Source organism: Artemia franciscana, chromosome 2 (assembly GCF_032884065.1).
Source record: "Artemia franciscana chromosome 2, ASM3288406v1, whole genome shotgun sequence".
NCBI classification, from domain to species: domain Eukaryota; kingdom Metazoa; phylum Arthropoda; class Branchiopoda; order Anostraca; family Artemiidae; genus Artemia; species Artemia franciscana.
Genome location: NC_088864.1, coordinates 25,827,637 through 25,848,073, shown reverse-complemented (window position 1 = coordinate 25,848,073; position 20,437 = coordinate 25,827,637). Strand labels below are relative to the sequence as shown.

The 20,437-nt window shown below is 35.2% G+C and overlaps 1 protein-coding gene across 2 annotated transcripts in view; it reads left to right on the top strand.

Moving 5' to 3' along the window:
- LOC136039329 (palmitoleoyl-protein carboxylesterase notum1-like) overlaps positions 1–20,437 on the top strand; it is a 91,513-nt gene that overhangs the window by 56,629 nt on the left and 14,447 nt on the right. For both annotated transcript variants that reach the window (XM_065722963.1, XM_065722955.1), the window contains exons 6-10: positions 1,012–1,173; positions 11,728–11,886; positions 15,381–15,514; positions 16,941–17,079; positions 20,182–20,382. In XM_065722963.1, coding sequence (XP_065579035.1) covers positions 1,012–1,173; positions 11,728–11,886; positions 15,381–15,514; positions 16,941–17,079; positions 20,182–20,382 — 795 coding nt within the window. The remainder of the gene's footprint in view (positions 1–1,011; positions 1,174–11,727; positions 11,887–15,380; positions 15,515–16,940; positions 17,080–20,181; positions 20,383–20,437) is intronic.

Sequence of the window (20,437 nt, the reverse complement as noted above, 5' to 3'; positions counted from 1 at the left end):
ACAGCTAGTACGTAATAAAAATACACAAATATAGAAGTTCGTTATGTAAGTTAATTGGTAAGGTACGTATGTTTATCACTAACAAAAACGTTCGTAAAAAAAATTAAAAAAATCTAGTTGCATTTTTAAGTAACTAAAAATTGGAGGGCAACTAGGCCTCCTCCCTCACCCCTTTTTTTTATCAGAATCGTCCGATCAAAACTATGAGAAAGCCATTTAACAAAAAAAAATTAAAATACAAATTAATCATTATTCATGTGCGGTGAGCCAAAATCAAAACATTATTTCAAAAACATTCAGAAATTAAATAAAAAACAAGTTTTTTAACTGCAAGTAAGGAGTGACATTAAAACTTAAACGAACAGAAATTATTCCGTATATGAAAGGGGTTGTCCCCTCCTCAACGCCGCGCTCTTTACGCTACAGTTTGACTCTTTGCCACAATTCTACTTTTTAAAACAATAAAAAAACTTAAGTAACTAATGGTATCAAAATTCCATTTTTTAGAGTTTCGGTTACTATTGAGCCGGGTCGCTTCTTACTACAGTTCGTTACCACGAACTGTTTGATCTAGCAAGAAACACCAACAGTTTAAGATGCACATTTGGAAAATGGTTTTTTACTCGCATAAATTAAACGGCTTCTACGAAAAGTCTTTCAAATTTTTTTCGATGAATACCTAAACTAATTGCAAAATTCTTTAGCCTTGTTTTGAACTGTGATGAGAGACAGAAACAGATAAAGAGAGAGTGCGAGAGATAGAAAGGCAGAGAGAGGGAGAAACGGAAAGGGAGAGATAAAGAACTGAAAATTGGTAAGTAATTGAAGCGTGTCTCTTCTTCTTATCAGCAGAGATTAAAAAATGTGGAGACTACAAATTAACACTTTAAGGAACCTAAAAGATGTTTACGCTTTATCCTGTTTAATTACGGAGAAGTCCTGATACAGGTAGAATTGATATTTACAAAGATCTGCATAGGGAGCACCAGTATATACGTATTTGTCTTTCAGGTTAATTCCTTATTGTTCGAGCGACGCCTGGACTGGGACATCATTCCCTAATCACTCCTCAAAATATGCCTTTCTTGGAGCTTACATAGTTGAAGAAGTCATGAAACAGCTTCAGGGGCATGGACTCCGAAGAGCAAACTCCATTATTTTGGCAGGTACAAGGTACATTAAATTAATTCGTTGAGTAGAATTGAACATGTATTTTTCTTATATTTATTTAAGGTGGTTTTCGGGGTTTGTATTTAGGCAGTAATTTCAGTCTCTTAAGTTTTATTATTTTTATTTACCAAACAACCTCATATGATGTCTAGCTAGTCTCGTGTTTTCAAAAAGATTTGGTATTAAACTTAACATCTGAGCTAAAGTGCTAAGATTTGAAGTCTAATACATCTAAGCTATATGATTCAAGATTTTTTTTAACTTGTCTCATAGATACTTTTGCTTAATCTTTATCTATCTCTTGTGGATAATAAATAAATAAAAAAGCAAGTGTTTTCAACTGAAAGTAAGGAGCAACATTAAATCTTAAAACGAATAGAAATTATTGCGTATATGAGGAGGTTCGCCCCCTGTCAATACCTCGCTCTTTACGCTAAAGTTCAAATTTGGTTCAATCTTTTAAGAATGACCCCTAAATCACAAAGGTCGTTTAATTAGAATAAATTGCTCTTTTGAAAGCACTAAAAATACTTAAGTGTAAAGAGTAAGGCATTGACGATGGGGCGAACGCCGTCATATACGTAACAATTTCTGTTCGTTTTAAGTTTTAATCTTGCTCCTTGCTTTCAGTTGAAAAAAACTTGTTTTTTTTTAATTTAATTTCTTATTGTTTTTTAAATAATCCTGGGAAAACCAGCGCCCCCTTCAAGGAAAATTCTCCTCCCCCATGAAAAATTCCTCCATAGAAAGATCCTTCCGGGTGAACCCCTCTTCCCAAGCCCCCTACCAAAATATATTCCCCCTGAAAACGAGTGTAAACTTCCTAATAACCAATACTATGTGTAAACAATGGGCAAAGTTCATTATTTGCAGACCTTCCTCTAGAGACTGTTGGGGATTAAGTTGTCCTCAGAGACATAGTTGTTAGATTTGTCGGCTCTGCTGAACAAAATGGCTATCTCAAAATTTTGATCCGGTGACTTCGAGAAAAAATAAGCGTGGAAGGGGGCCTAGTTGCCCTCCAATTTTTTGGTCACTTAAAAAAAGCACTAGAACTTGTAATTTTCTGTCCAATGAGCCTCTTTTGACGTTCTAGGACAACTGGGTTGATATGATCACCCCTGGGAAAAAACATTAAAAAAAAAACACGCATCCGTTATTTTTCTTCTGGCAAAAAATACAAAATTTCACATTTTTGCAGATAGGAGCTTAAAACCTCACTGAATCTGATGGCGTGATTCTCATTAAATTATATAACTTTTAAGGGATCTTTCTTCCTTTTTTTTTGAAATAAGGCACATTTTCTCAGACTTGTAAGTTTTGATGGGAAAGATTAAACTTGATGGAACTTATATATTTAAAATCAGCAAAAAATTCCGATTCTTTCTGTGTATCTATTGGTATCAAACTTCCATTTTTTAGAGTTTTGGTTACTATTGAGCCGGGTCGCTCCTTACTTACGGTATCACGAACTGTTTAACACCCAATTCTTGAACAATTTTAGCTTAAGCTTCAGCAACACGCTGAAATATTTCATGAGACATATAAGTACGTAAAGGTCTTTTCTAATCTAAAACCATTAGAGAAACCATTAAAGAAACTTATAAGAGAAAGTATCATAAACAGTATAATAGTGACACTTGGCTTTTACAGGTTAGCTGTTTTTGATTCAGTTTATAACTTGATATACTTTGATGACTAGACTATTCTACTGGTTAATAAGATTTTCAGGCTGATCGATCCAGCGGTGTCCTTGTAGTAATAATAAATATAAGAGGGTGAGACAGAGGCGTATTAAACCTTCCGAAACAGAACCGACTAGCAATAAAACCATGCTATAAACTACGAAAAAAAATCATTAACTTTCCTAATAATAAATTACGAAAATCTAATTTAATGACTAATTTAATGATCTAATTCTAATTTAATTTAAACCAGTAGACTATTCTACTGGTTAATAAGATTTTCAGGCTGATCGATCCAGCGGTGTCCTTGTAGTAATAATAAATATAAGAGGGTGAGACAGAGGCGTATTAAACCTTCCGAAACAGAACAGACTAGCAATAAAACCATGCTATAAACTACGAAAAAAAATCATTAACTTTCCTAATAATAAATTACGAAAATCTAATTTAATGACGCATTGCAAAAGATTACTGATAAAGATCAGAGTTGATGTTCCAGTTTGTTCAAGTGCTAAAATACCGAAACATTATAGCATTAGACACTGGTCCCTTCGGTAGAAGAGAGTGAGGTCGCAAAAGCTTTGGGTTAAAATAAGGTATTTTCTTATCCTACGTGTTCTGTCAATCAGAAATTTGTGGGACAAGCAAGGCTCTTTGCAACATGAAGTCCAAAAGGGACTTCGTCAGAATCATAATTGACTTCTTTTGCACCATTGCACCATTGCTGGCGCACCATTTGCTATATTCTAGCTGCAAACCAGGTTATACTCAAAAGAAAAAATATATACGAGACAACTCTTTGCCAGAAAACATCATTGCTTCAGTCAATTTTCTTCTTGTAATTCGTGCGAGGAAATTTCCATAATTCTTGTTCAAGCGTTCCGAGTCACAAGGCTTAACACAGCTCGATCAATCATTGAGGTAGGACTTTAAGACAGGTTAATAGGAGCTGATTTAGTTTCCTTGGATAGTTTACAGGTGTTCATATACTCTTAACTTCCGTATCTTGGGCTAAGAAATAGGTCTCGTTACCTACTGGATATACTGTCATGTAATATTATGTAATCTTAGTGTGACTGATGGAGTTATGTGGAGAGGGTATGTTTAGGATTTTCTCTGTTGAATCATCAACCCTTATTCCTTGAAATCACCAAGACCATTCTGAAACAGAACCATGCCTTAACCACTGAAATCTTTATTTAATCTTTAAAGAAAAGAAAAATAAGGCCTTTTCTCAGAGACTCCGTTTTATATTTTCCAAACATATAAAAATCATCAAAAGCTATTGTAGACTAAAGTAAATCTGCATCTGAGTTAATGTATTTCAAATTGATAAGAAAAAGTGGTAACGTTGAACTGTAGAGGGATTAATTTACTTGTCAAAATATAAAATCTGGAAAGCGCAAATACTGCTTTAAAAAAATCAAATACTAAAATGTATGTAAAGTAGCGCTTAAAAACTGACTTTGAAGTAGCATTTTCTGATGAAATTATTCTGTGATTTCCATAGACTGTGTCTTAACCGTAAAGATAATAAATTTTAAGCATTCTGATATTGTTCCGTAGTTGAATCTTGCTTGGAAGCTACCGTAAATTTAGAATATAATCAGCTTCACTAGGGTTTCTTGTTCTTCTAATCTAATTTACTGAGGGTGTAAATTTGCAAATAGTTATCTAGCCACCTGTTAGCTGAGAAATCTTACACAACAGCTACGAAGAATACCATTGGTGCACGTGCTCTTGTGCATACAAACGAGTAGAACGTCAACCGCTGAAAAATAAACGGACTCACGATATTTGCCCTAATCCTATTTTTGTAGTGTTGCTGGTTGTAAGTGAACGTGGCATTGGTCCACACCATTTTTTGGGTATTTTTTGGTCTTTGAAGTACATACTATGTCTATAAACACTAAAAATCGGTGATTTATATGAGTTTATTAACTAATTAGTAAATTAATCCTGTAAGTAGCAATTAATTAGTAAGTAAATAAATCATATTAGTAAATTAATCATGAAAAAAAACTAAGTTTTTCTGATTAAAGTAAAGAGCGAAGTTGAAACTTGAAACGAACAAAAATTATTGTTTTACAGTTTATGCATTTTATTTTTGAAACTTTTTCAAACTAACAGGCTCTTGATATTTTTTCCCATGTTTTTAGAAATCTGAAAAACTAGTTGTTTTCAGGACTGCACCAAAAGACAAAACCGACGCAAATTATTAAGTAGTCTGCAGAAAATAACAGAGTAATTTTTAAAGTTATCAATAGTCTTTTACCGGCCCTAAAATCAATAAATTTTCTTATGCAATTATAATCCCATGAAAAACTCGAACTTATCTTTTTTAAACGAAAAACAAAATGACCAATAGCACAAATTATAAGCAATCTCTCTGCCTCTAGAAACCTCAATGGCATCTGCTTTAGGATCCCTTCGCATTTTCAATAGCAAATGATAACTGAACCATATGAGACAAAAATGGATAAATAGCTAAAGCCAATTTCTGTTTACAATTTTTCCGAGCATGTCTGTGAGCCGAAGAAAAAAGCAGGTACTTATGTATTATACAAGAAACACTCGAGAATTTGGATCGCGAAGATCAGATAAACACTCGAGAAATCGGATCGAGAAGATCAGATAGGACAATAACTGGTTAGTTTGCAAGGTCAAACTTTGCAGAGTACATGTGGTGGGCGGCAGTATCGACAAAGTCAGAACTTATTTCAACGCGATTCTTAATGACATTTCTGCGTTCAGGGCACATAATTCTAAGTTTTTGTTTTCACAATTTTGCTAATAAATAATAATAATAATAATAATTTATTTATAACCCACAAAGTACATTAAACTGTGGAGTAAACACACAAAAAAAGAAAAAACAAGACAAAAAGCATAATAACATAAATAACATAGCAGCATAACGACATACAACATAAATAAATTACCTCCAATCAAAAAATGGCCAAAGAGGGTCAAAAACACCGACCATTTGCCGAGTTTTAAAACATATATCTTTAGATAAATGTTTCAGTCGCGAGGGCGCATCAACGATGTCAAATTTAGAGACGACTGTATGATTCCGATACCACCGAGGCAGACGCAGCAAATACTTGCAGTACTTAAAATATCCTGAACGTATTTTCTTTGTATCCTTCTTGCGAAGGAGGAAAGCAAAACCAGAAAGATAAAAAACAGCAGGGGCACAAAAACTAGAATAAAGACGGCATAGTCCATTTCGGTTATACCGACCACGATTTGGTGAAATTTTCGCGTATCCAACCCGCATACTTTTCAGCACGCTGGACGTAATAGCGGAGCAAGTAGACGAAAGTGACGTGGAAAAAGAGAGACCCAACCATTTAATACTTGCTGAACATGGTATAGTTGAAGAACCCAAGCAAAGAGGTGATGCTGGTGGAGGACTCCCAAAACACAAAAACTCACATTTGGAGGCATTAACTGAAAGGCCTACTGTGGATAGTGCGGCTGAAAGCCGGTAGAAGTTGGTAATTAGACTATTTTTTGTCCGGCTAAGAAGCAGAACATCATCAGCATATGCAACGTGACTAATGCCTAAATTATCATTGTAAAAAATTGACGGTTGAAGACGTTGGAGACACGAAGCTAAAACACATTTAAAAATGCTCGGGGATAACACGGCACCTTGCCTAACGCCTTTTTTAACAGGAATATACTCCCCTACCGTACCATTCCACTTCACCCTAACTGAAGAATTAGCATACCAATACTTAAGCACGGAAACAATAGAAAGGTTAACACCCGAGGCTGCTAGAGAAAACAAAGCATTTGAATGAATTACATTATCAAAAGCACTAGATATGTCAACAGTCAAACAATACAGGGGACTTTTTTGAGCAACAGCTTGTTACATTAGCCGACCCACAATATGGTGAGCTTGAAAACAGCCCATACCTTTTCTAAAACCAAGCTGGAAGGGTGTAAAATTGCACTTGGAGTTAATGGCCGGTAGCAATACATATTTAAATAGCTTACTAACAAAACAAGACACAGTGATAGGACGCTAATTAGAGCAAGCACTGGGGTCCTTACCCCTCTTGACTATGGGAGATATACAACCGGACAAAAAACTATCTGGCACAACGGACTGTGCCAAACACATCTGAAACAATAATTGCAAATGCTTCAGCAGTTCAGGACAATCATAAGCAAAAAACTTGAAGCAAAGACCATCACTATCGAGAGACTCAGACTTATTCACTTGCATAAGAGCTCGGAGTATAACACCAGATTCCACCGACAACACTTGAGATTGGTTGATACGAATTGGGAGGATTGAGTTTACAAGCTTTGTAAAATGATTTTGGAGATTAATATTAAACGAAAGCAAAATATTTTTATAATGAGAAACGAAGTCACATAGCCGAAGAGACGAATTAATTGGAGGTGAACACTTAACACTGTTTATAACACGATCCCTGGATTTCTTGTCACAAGGACCATCCCAGGCATTCAGTCTCGCTCTACGCAGGGAATATTTGTACTCTCGTTTGGTTTTCTGTTTTATTTGATGTACTGAACCAGAAGAAGGACGATTACAGGCTATCCACATACGGAGCCAGAACTTAGCTTTTTGTTTAGCTATCTTCACTTTAGGATCAACTTTCCAAAAGGGATTGCGAGTACCCGTTCGCACGCACTCGGAGGGTACAGCTGTTTTAGCGGCAGACTTTAGACAGAACACTATTTGCTGATAATACGAGTTGATATCTATCCGCGTTGAAGTTGTAGATACAGATGTTTGTAATAAGTGGAAAGGCACTTTAATAGATGATAATAACTGGGACAATGTCAATACATAAAGTGGAACATTGATATTTTCCCAATTTAACTTTGAGAACCACTTGGGAGAGTTACGTTGCACAGAGGTCGCCATGGAGCAAGATAGTTGGCACGTGATTGGTAAATGATCGTCGTCGATTTTAGAGTCTTCCACATGAACTATTGATGAAAGTAGAGTTGAATCTGACACAATTACATGATCAAGGTTGGAAGTAAGACCACCACGATTGTGAATATAAGTAAATAGAAGATCTTTATCAGCAAGATGGAATCCTCCAGGTAGTGAATCGAGAAAGATTTCAGATCGGTCGGAATTAGAAGTCAGTGTTCATGTCACCGGCGAGAACCCATTTGGTATTTTGTTTTGAAAGGTCGCTAAGTAGTGTTCGTAGGCGATTACATGCTTGTGAAAAACTAGACAATGACTGCACAGTCTTTTTATTACAGGGGAAATAAATGTTTATAAATGCGGTATCACCACATTTTATCGCTAAGATGTTAGCGTCGCTTTGCAATAATATCGGCTGAGTCTTGTGTCTGAAATAGATGGCCAGACCTCCTGATGGTCTTCCACGGGTTTTTCGGGCGGCTCTCAAGAAGGTATAATGGGTCCGAGAACGCTTTAGGCTATCAACATTCACTTTAGAGAGAAGGTGCTCCTGTAGAAACACAATATCATTTTCAAGTAGCTCACTTATCAGTAGATCCTTGTCTTTTGTACCATTAATATTAAGGGAAACAAAGCTAAACGGAGTTTGAGCATTCATTTATTAGCATTGTTGAGAGCCGATCGGAGAACTTTGCATTTCAGGCTAAAACTTACGTGTTCCATAGTGCAATTTGCACATTTTGGTGAGGCTTGGCAAGGGTTTTCCTTGGAATTCACATGAGGGCCAGAACATCTGGAACACTTGGGATGTGCTGGTGAGCTGGGACAAGCCCCAATCAGGTGATCAGTACTTTGACAGCGAAAGCATCGACGCGGAATGGATTGAAAGGGCTTAGCGCGAAAAATTTCATATCCAATACGGATTCCCGACTCCAGAACCGCATTCAGAGCGGTTTTGTCGACGAACTCGAGGCGAAAAGTACGAGAGTCGCCGATTTGACTAGCACTAATAAGTCCTTCCACTGAGGCCTCCAAATCAGCTCTTGAATAATTATGGGGTATATCCCGGACCACAGCTAAAGGCTTTTTATCAATCACTCTGGCTCCAACGTTAGGGATGGAGCTAGTAACAGCTTCAGCAAGCGAGTCGGCTGAGCGCTTATCGCGTACCATCACAACCCAGCTTTTGCTATGTGGCTTAGATTTTAGACTTATGATTCCGTCGTGACCATCCAACGTTTCGAGCTTCTTCATGCGAAGGATAGGGTCGCTGAGCTCCGGGGGTGGGTTTCTTACAACGACAGCGTAGGATGGTTTTTTCGTATTTTGAGTAGGGGCTACAAGCTTAGACTGTCCCTCTGTAACCTTAGACGCAATGTCACGGAGCTGTTCAAGAAAAGAGTTCACCTTGGCACTGAGGATACTGAAGAGATCGACAGGGATCATTGGCACTTCGCTGGGACATTTGAGAACAAGTCCGGAAGCTTTATGTTCTGGGAATCGCACTTTACAAGCGAAGAAATAATGTCCGAAGCACAGTTTAATGCAGCATTGGCTCCTACGCGCTTCGATGGGACTTCATTCGGAAAAAGATTTAAAAAAAGCAATTTACGGGTCTCACCAAGAGAAGAAGACTCGAAGAAATCGGCCAAGTACTCTTTTATCGTATCGGGCGAAACTCCTTTTGCAAGATTTTTCTGTACAAAGCACAGGATAGGATTGTAGAAAAGTTCATTTTCGCACCAATTGCCAATTCCCATTTTCTCTAGATTGAAGGTTCACTTGCGAGAGAAGTAAGGGAAGCGTTGGAGGCTGCCTACCTTGTCCCCGCAATTTAAGGGACAAGCCCGGCGGGTACCACGGCTCTTGCAAACAGCTCTCCCCCACCCTTCTGCTTACTTTTCTCCTCTCACCTTTATCGTAACGCAATCGTCTATAATATCGGAAATTATAATTATTTTTGCAATTGCTTAATCCTGACCTATATCATATATAGTTCATGAAAAAATCGATAAGAGAAATCACTGTTCCCAAGGGAATTTTCACTCAAGTCTGAAAATAATCCGCTTATTTATAATTCTTTGGACACTGAATTAATTATTATGTAAAAATTGGCTATATGTCAGATAGAGACGATAATCCTGTACCAAATATTAGTGATAGGTTCAATCCAAATATAGGTCCTCACACCTTGAACTCTGAATCAATACTGAATCATACTTTCATCATATTTTGTTTTATTTCATTAGTGTTAACCCTAATTCACTTCTCGAGAGTTTCTTGTATAATATATAGGCTAAGTACCAAAATGCATTTTCATTATCACTTGTGTGTGCTGTTAGCCGTGAAATTTGTATTCAAGATGAATTTCCTGAGCGAGTTTATGGAAGGTTCAAGAAAGGTATACTTTTTTTGGAAAGCCAAGAAGAAATGAAAGCATATGATGTTTATTAAACCTAATCAATTTACTTGAAGAATTTGTTAAAAATACTAATCTCGGGCTTATTTGTCAGAAATTTACGTTTCAGTTCAACCGAAAACTACTCACCGCAAACTGATTTCACGCAGTTTGTTCCATTTGGCAATTTCCTAGTATATTTTTAAGAAGTTCAAACCCATGTAAAAGGGTTTGCTCAAACTTAAAAGAAACGGTAGAATAGTAGTGAATAGCCTAACCTTGATGCCAGTTATCCTTTCTTGTCTTGCTTTTCTCAAGGTGGTAAGGATATTTTTTATGGCACATTTCTGTGGTGCTTGAAAGTGGTAACCATTGTTAATTCGACTTCATTATTTCGCCAAAACTCTAGAGAGTAAGTAACCCGACTTAGCAGATAAGTAATACTATTAAACCTACTTGGTACATGTTACTCATTGTTGCTTCAAGAGGCATCTATATATTACCTTTTTGCGCAATATAGATAGACGAGTTTAAAGTCTCTACGTGCTTTACAAAAGACTGCGTATTTTCATTTTTTGTTCAAACTATTAACAAATGAAAAAATGCATTCATAATCATTGAAGCGGTATTTTCCAGTAACTTCTGCTGCAGGTGCAACTAAATCAAATAAACAAGAAAGTAGTTTACATTTTCGAACTGTATTTCTTTGTGCACTTTGTAATATCTACCGATTAGGAAATTAAATTGCAATGGGCTTCGTATTCTTATCACTGGTAAAAATATTGGCTGGGAAATATCAAAATTGGTAAAGTCTGAATGGCGTTGCATTAGATTTTCCCCATCTTTTCATTTTGACTCGTCTAAATTGGAAACCGTAAGTTTAACCCACTTAAAGCTTTTTTGCATGCAGCAAAGCTTTACAAATTGATGGTAATACTGGAAATATTCCTCACCTTCTGAGGATAGATCAACGATGCAACCCTTGACTCTAAGTTGGTAGTTTCAGGTGGTGCAATGCTGACAATCACTCACTCCATTTAATTCGAATCTCCTTTAAATAAGAAAAACAAACAGTATCATTACTTGCATGGGGCCAATTATGTACTTAAAGATGAAGAATTGCGTGATGTAGTCACACATTAAATTGGTTGTTAAAGCTGAACTAAAGCACCTTTGACTTATGCATAATAATAATGCTAACGTTAGACAATATAATTTCAGAGTTCTTTTGTGTATTTCTATCTGACATTGTATGCGTAGCCTGTAACCATTGGGCTATTTTTTTATGGATTGTAGACAATATACCCCTTAAGAACCAGCAGCATCATATCTAAGAACTTTTTTAAGTAAGGCCCGAAGTTAAAGTTACATAAGCATACGCTTAGTTATTTTTTTCTATATTTCTTTACTACATAGAAGTATACTTGGCTTTGAACAAAATTAGGACCCTGATTAAATTGCTACTTCAGAGCTTGCTAATTAAGAGCCTTTGTCCATTGTGCGTAATAGTAATTAGGTTTTACAACATATTTGGATTTTATTTTTAGTGCTGGTGGAACTGGTGTGATGCTTAATGCTGATACCATTAGAAATTGGCTGCAAAAGGAGAATATTCGTACCAATTTGTTGGGGATTGCAGACTCCGGATGGTTTTTAAACAGAATACCATTTGCACCAACCACTTGCTTTGAAAAGGACACCCAAAAGTAAGAAACTTATCAAATTATGACTTGTATAATAAATCACTGAAATGTTATTATATAGTATACTAGCTGTTGGGGTGGCGCTTCGCGCCACCCCAACACCTAGTTGGTGGGGGCGCTTCGCGCCCCCCCCAAGCCCCCCCGCGCGCGTAAGTCGTTACGCGCCATAATAGTTACGCGCCATTGTAGTTGTGTCCCTATGTCCCACCTGTGAATATAGATAGATATATATATATGGTTTTAACTACGTAAAACTTGCGAATATACAACATTCTTTGCTGTCCCATTGTCTTTGCATATAAATAGATCCCCGTTGTAGTTGTGTCCCTGTGTCCCGGTCGTCATTTATATTCCCTGTGTCCCGGTCGTCATTTGTATCCCGGTGTACCGGTCTGTATATACATTCGTTTTTTAGTTTTGTTTTTCTCCTTTATTTTTTTCCTTTTTTTTTCTTTTTTAGTTTATTTAGATTTTTAGATTTTTTAGTTTTTTTATTAGTTTTTAGTTTTTTTTGCTTTTTAGTTTTTTTGTAGTTTTTACCTTCTTTTTAGTTTTGTTAATTTTTTTTTTTTACTTATGTCCTGGTCGTCATTTATACTCCCTGTGTCCCGGTGCTTTGTTGATTGCTAATCGAACATTCCTTTTGTCCTGGTCGCTTTCTCTTTGAGTGTCGTCATTTATTAGTTTTTCCTTTTTTTCTTTTTAGTTTTTTATTGGTTTTTACCTTTATTTTAGCTTATTTTTCAGTTTTTTCCTTTTTTTTAGTTTTTCTTTATTTTTTATTTTTTTTAGTTTTTTACCTTTTTTTAGTTTTTTTAGTTTTTTTAGTTTTTTAGCTTTTTTACTTTTTTTATTAGTTTTAGTTTTTTTTTGTAGTTTTTGCCTTTTTTTAGTTTTTTCAGTTTTTTTTTTTAGTTTTTTAGTTTTTTTTTGTAGTTTTTGCCTTTTTTTAGTTTTTTTAGTTTTTTAGCTTTTTTATTTTTTTTATTAGTTTTTAGTTTTTTTTGTAGTTTTTGCCTTTTTTAGTTTTTTCAGTTTTGACGTCACCTGATCCAGTTTTTTCAGGTGACGTCACCTGACACATCCATCCACACATCCATCCACACATCCACAGACAGACAACTTATTTTTATATATATAGATATATATATATATAGTATATATACTATAGTATATATAGTATATATTATATAGTATAATAAATCACTGAAATATTATTAACAGAAAGTAAAAACTTCTGACCATTAGTGACAAACGAGCATATTTTAATCGACATCGCATCCTGTAGTTAGACAGCGTAGAGAGCGAATAGAACTAAAATATAGTGCCACGATAACAATATATGTCCCAGTTTCTCTTTTCGAATCTTAAAGTTGAACGAAGTATCTCGGGGATTGAGATTAAGGTTTTCAATTTTTTGAGGATTTTTTGGTTTTGAGATTGAGTTTTAAATTCGAAATGCAGTCAGAACTTTTAAGAAAAAATAGTTATAATTGCACCCTTTAGTCGGCTGCAAAATCTATCTTCAGAGTATCTCTATCCACTGTTTCCAAAAACTATATGACTTGGTGCTGCCCAAGTTTTAGTTTTAAAAATATAGCTGATATAGATACCATCTGGATAATAGATTGGACGAGTGTCTTGAATAAAATTAATAGATATTGAAAATTAGACATTTGTGTGGCAGGACCTTTGAACGCAAATAAAAAATGCTCCCTAATTGACTTGACGAAGTCCAATACCATTAGTAAGGTTACGATATTTTTTTTTACAGAAATTTAGCCCAGAAGACTTGAATTACTCCCTGTCTAGTAATTTCTATAAACTTTGTAAACATAGACATTTTTGTGTTACTGGTCAAAGCTCTATGTGTGTTCTTCTTTAAAAGAAATTTATTCTATTTGTCATAGATTACAGTAGCTAATATTTATTCTGTATTTTTAATATTATTTTATTGGACAGTGATGTAAAAAGTGGGACGCTTATGTTTAAGAGGTGGTTTAATAGGTCTAGTAGGCTTGAACACAATTTTCTGATTTTTCTGCTGTTTTTTATCTTGCATATAAATGACAACCTGCTTCTGATTAGCATTTTCCAAAAACAGTTTTTACTGCTTTTCTTGGCATTGAACTTTTGTGTAAAGCGCATGAGTACGAGTCCTCTATTATAATTGAGCTATCGCTAGTCCCCCTCATTTTAATAATCTGACTATCTCTCATGTATAATGAATCTGGAATCTCAGCATTTCCTTTACCAACAGGATTCTTAGTTTTCACCAGCAAACTCTATCTGATATTAGTAAAAATGCCTAATTTTCTACACAGTGATTGTTCCGAACCGAAGAAAATACAATAGACGTACTGTTGCACAGCTTTACTCGACCTTCTGGGATCATATGTTCTTTATGCTTTAGGCATTTTCTCTTTTCTTAAAATCGTAACTCAATAGGGAATCTAGATAAAATGTCTTAATTTTTTTAGTCTTTTGCTTATATTCAACCTTGCACAAAAAACTTTTTTGTAAGTAATTTAGATGTCTCTTATATTATTTCAAAGTTAGAAATACTACTTCTACTACTACTAATAACTCTCCACAGCACCAAACCACCCAACGCTAATACAGATACGCACGGTCCTCCTCCATCCTAATCTATTTAAATCCTCCCTCTTTACACCTCCCAGGAAGTTCCCATTTCCCTTAAATCTTCTTTACGACATCCCATCACCCCAAACGCGGACGCCAAGCTTTCCGTTTCCTAGACGGTTGGCCGAAAGGGAAAATCTTTGGCAATTTGTCATCCTTCCTCCGCAGAACGTGCACTAACCATCTTAATCTTTCTCTCATTACAGTCCTGAAAAAGTGGGATTGAATCATACTTTTCGTACAGCCTACTGTTTGAACTACAGTCAGTCAGCCAGGTACCTAAAACAATCCGTATGTAATTTCTCAACATCTAGCAAATCTTTCTCTGTTTTTCGGACCCCCATGCTTCCGAGCCATATTATTTGGTTATCTATACCTTATCTGTGGTTATTCCCTAACAACTATCTAATTCGTTTTCCTCCATTTAAATCCATTTTAGTTTTTTGTTTTGCCACCTTAATACGATCTGAAAACGGCCAATATGAAAATTTAGTATGTTTCGTCTGTCTGTTAGAACGAGAATGTTCTTCAAATAAAAGAAAGTATCACTTGAGACTTCCCGCATATTAAAGTGCATTTCTAAAGATTACTACCAATAAAAATATTCTTGATTTTCTAAGCTTTAGGTTAGAGAGACAGAGTGACGAATATGGCAAAGATAAGTAAAATGTGACGAAGGGGCCTCTTGAAAATTATTAACATCATTCAATTTCCTGCTGTTGCTAGAAGTTTTACTGTTGCTGTAGATATTTTTTGTAGTCTAGCTTAATTAAACTGTCTTTGATAATATATTTTGGTCTTAATCGTATTCTAGACCTATGATCTTGCTTGAAATCAGAACTTTATGCTTTTAGATGTCCACCTTCACAGTCAGTGCAAATGGGGATGAAGCTATGGTCCAGCAAACTTCCTGAAGCTTGTACTAGAATTAACAAAGATGAACGTTGGAAATGCTTTTTCGGAACGTCTATTCATCCATCATTGATAAGTGAGTCTTTTATATGATGCTATTCCTTTAAGGTTGAAACATTTTAAATTTTCAGAAGTATTTAAGCTAGGACTTTACACTAGATTTAGATTATGCCTCTAGCTGAAAAAGAAAACCAGTAATAAGCTATAAATTGTTTCGGATTTGTTCAATTTCACTACTTAATTTGTTCCTACAAAACTGTATCCATATATCAATTGATAAATTGTATTTCTTTTATACGATAGATGGGATTCATTGACCATTGAATATACAAAAGGTACTACAATAGTGTACTATTCCCACAAACCAAAGGCTCTTTGGCCTGTAAAGCAGGGTCATCGCTTTTTTGGGGGGGGAGCTGGCAAGGGGGGCAGCTACCACACCACCGCACCCAAACAATGAGGAAATTTTTTTATATATCCCATGCCCCTTGACTATCTGGATATGGACCCCTTTTGCCCCCGCCCTCAGTAAAAATGATGGAGGTTCGTCCCTGCTGTAAAGAAGGGGAAGCTAATCTTATTTTAGTGAACTATTTGGAATAATTTGGATTTATTTGAATAATCAAAGAAAGGCTATTATTGTCGAATATTGTTTTACAAGATGATAAATTCCAAACTTGAATGAAAATTTGAAATATTTAGGGCCGTTTTCAGTTTCATTTGTAAGCAGTAAGTCAAACTAAATTAATATTATCTTTCATATATAACGCATGATTTCCTGAGCAATGGCAGTTAAAAGTCGTAAATTGTCAAAATTATTGCACGAATACTTAATGTTTGGCAAAATAAAGGAAACTGATAATGTGTTATCAAAAAAAAATATATTGACTTAAACCAAGTCACAAGTGAAAATAAAATATTTTGGCTGGAAATTTTTCTAGCATTTTTGTTTACGATAACAACCTAAATTGCTAATTCCTTTTACCTTAATGGGGCCTTTTGGGGGAAAATAGAGGAATAAGAAAGAAAAACAGGATGAAATAATCTATATAGGCCTCTATCAAGCTATTTAAAGAAAGGCTCATAAGCGAGTGCCACATAATTTCAACTTGAATTATAGCTCACGATCGACTCGTTCTAATTAGGCTCCCAATTGTCAAGGGTAAAGAAAATAGAATTTGATCCAGTCTAAGCTCTGACTAAATCTTGGCCACCCTAGAAGCCTCGCTCCTTCTACCAAACGAACAACCAAATCAAAATTGTGAGAAAAAAAATAAGCAGTAGAATAGAAAATAAGGAACAATCAGAACGAAAGACAAGCATTAATAAGAAGTCTGAAATTTATAAAGAACAAAAATCGAGCTTCAAATAGCCACCTTTAAAAAAAAACTAGTTCAGGGGGAACATCAAGCTACAAGAAATAAAGCTGTTAAATAAAAGCATGTTATAAGGTTTGTTTTAATATCTGAATGGCTTATGAGAAATGTAATCCCTTGTTTTAGCTCCTACTTTTATCTTTCAATGGCTATTTGATGAAGCACAAATGAAAGCTGATAACGTCGGATTGCCTCTTTCAAAATTCCAGTGGAATTACATCAGAAAGTCTGCTGAAGATCTCCGAGAGTCTTTCAACAGTTCCAAGTAAGAAATTAAAAATATACCTACTTTTCCTTTCTCCTTTTTTTATTGTTATTGCTATTTACTTGCGTTGATCTTTGTCCCATAATTTCAAGAACTCTAAAGTTGTACTGTTTTTAATTACATAAACAGATATATCTTTACATATACATTTAGATTTTATTACATATGTTTTTTTGGCTTTTGATTATATTTATGGATGATTCATTAATTGCCTTGCAGGATTTAAAACAAAAAACCTGCAATGAAACTCTGCAATAATAGAAAAAAAGGAAAAACAAATTTTAAACTGTTAAATTAGGTCTACGCGTCTCATGGGAAAGCAATTATTATATTCGAAAAAAAGTAACGATTTTTTTTTAAAGTTGTTCTTTTTTAATCAAACAGTTCGTTGTAACAAACTGCAATAAGGAGCGACCTGGATCAATAGTAACCGAAACTCTAAAAAATGAAATTTTGATACCAGTAGTTACATCAAAAGTATCATATTTTAATGCTTACTTTAAATATATAACTTTCATCAAGATCTGTTATATCCATCAAAAGTTCCGAGCCTGAGAAAATTTGCCTCATTTTAGAAAATAGGGGGAAACACCCCCCAAAAGTCATACAATGTTAATGAAAATTACACCATCAGATTCAGCGTATCAGAGAACCTTATTGTAGAAGTTTCAAGCTCCTATCTACAAAAATAAAAAATGATCACGGATGCGTGTTTATTTGTTTTTTGTTTTTTTCCCCAGGGGTGATCGTATCGACTGAGTGGTCCTAGAATGTCGCAAGAGGGCTCATTCTAACGGAAATTAAAAGTTCTAGTGCCCTTTTTAAGTGACCAAAAAATTGGAGGGCACCTAGGCCCCCTCCCACGCTCATTTTTTCCCAAAAGTCACCAGATCAAAATTATGAGATGGCCTTTTTATTCACCATAGTCAAAAAATTTTTTATAACTATATCTTTAGGGACGACTTACTCCCCCGCAGTCCCCGTGGGAGGGGCTGCATGTTACAAACTTTGACCTGTGTTTACATATAGTAATGGTTACTGGGAAGTGTGCAGACATTTTCAGGGGGATTTTTTTTTGGTTTAGGTGGAGAGTTGAAGGAGGGGGGGGGGGTTACGTGGGAGTATATTTCCATGGAGAAACTTCATATGGGGGAAGAGAATTTCAATGAAGGGGGCACAGGATTTTCTAGCATTATTTGAAAAAACAATGAACAAATAAATATGAAAAGTTTTTTTTACTGAAAGTAAGGAGCAGCATTAAAACTTAAAACGAACAAAAATTATTACGCATATGAGGGGTTTACCTCCTCGTTATACCTCACTCCTTACGCTAAAGTATTTTCAGTAATTTACACTATTTATTCTACGGCCTTTGTGATTCAGAATTCATTCTTAAGGAATTGGGACAAAATCTAAGCTTTAGTGTAAAGAGCGAGGTATCGACGAGGGTTGAACCCCCTCATATACGCAATATAAATATACGAATATAGAAGTTCTTTACGTAAGTTAGTTTGCAAGTTACGTATATTTTTACCAATGAAAACGTTTGTAAAAAATTTAAAGTTCTAGTTGCTTTTTTAAGTGATCAAAAACTTGGAGGGCAACTAGGCCTCCTCCCTCGCTCCTTTTTTCTCAAAATCTTCCGATTAATTGCAATTAATTAATATGCAAATTTCGTTTTAATTATTTATGTGCGGAGAGCCAAAATCAAAACATGCATTAATTCAAAAACGTTCAGAAATTAAAAAAAAAAGTTTTTTTTAAATTAAAGTAAGGAGCAACACTAAAACTTAAAACGAACAGAAATTACTCTGTATATGAAAAGGGATTTTCCTCCTCAACGCCCCGTTCTTTACGCTAAAGTTTCTTACTGTTTTAAAAATAGAGTTAAGTTAAAGAGTCAAACTTTAGCGTAAAGAGTGAGGCGTTGAGGAGGAAAAGCCCCTTTCATACACAGAGTAATTTCGGTTCGTTTTAAGTTTTAATGTTGCTCCTTACTTTCATTTAAAAAAACTTGTTTTTTATTTAATTGATCGTGAAGAGCGAGGGCTATGGAAGGGTCAGACCCCTCACATACAGAATAATTTGTGTTTATTTTAAGTTTTAAGGTTGTTCCTTATTTTCAGTTAAAAAACATTTTTGTTTGTTTAATTTTGACCGTTTTCAAATCATACTATGAAACCCCCCCTCGTGTAAAATTTCCCCTGGGAGATTCACCCTCCTCAGTAAACTTTCCTCCACAGGAAGAATTCTCTCCGAAGAATATTCCCCCCATCCTCCCAGAAAATTACATCCGAAAAATTGTCGTATATCTCCCAACAACAAGTGCAATATGAAAACAATGGGCAAATTGCAGAGATTACAGCCCTTTCATGTGTTGTGGGGGTCATGTCATTCTTAGAAGTATAGTTATTAGATCTTTAAACTATACAAAACCAATTGGCTATCTCATGATTTCTGATCGGGTGTCCTTGGAGGAAAGGGGACGTGGAAGAGAGGCTAGTTGCCCTCCAATCTTTCGGTCATTTAAAAAAGGCACTGGAACTTTTTATTTCCGTTTGCCTGAGCCTTCTCCCATTTTTCTGATTTGATGACCAATGGTTTGATGTGATATTCTTTGCAAAAAAAAAATCACAAAAACTAAAAAAACGAACAAATAAACACGCATTCGTAATACTTCCTCTGGTAAAAGATATAAAATTCCACATTTTATAAATATAAACTTGAAACCTCTACAGCTCTCTGATACAGTAAATTTGATGGTGTAATTTTTATTAAGGTCGCTTGAATTTTTGGGGATGTTTCTCTCTTATCGGAAATCGGGCAAATTTTCTCAGGCTTTTAGCTTTTGATCGGAAACGTTAATCTTAATTAATTTTATATATTTACAATCAAAATTAAAAAAAATTCTTTTAATGCATTAATTATTACTGTTTTTTTTTTTAATAGTTTGGTTACTATTGGGGCAACCTATTCCTTTCTTATAGGTCGTTACCACGAACTATTTGACTACAAGAAGGTTGATTTTCTAATAGCTTATAATTTCATCAAATAAAGTCATAGTACTTTTTTGTCCCTTTCAACCAATTCTCTCTTCTCCAGTGCTGTATTTGCTCCTGCCTGTATGTCTCATACTGTTCTTACAAAAAGATCCTGGACAACTGTAGAAATTGACTCCATTTCCCTACCTCAAGCAATTAGATGCTGGGAGTTGAGTCTAAGCCCAATCGAGCATAGAAAGCGTCATCATAAGCTGACAATCAAGGAAGGAGCTCCAACAATTGAATTAAGCATACAGTTAACGTGAGTTTCTTTTAGTATCTTTAACTACCCTAAATATAAAATTTAGCCATTTGTT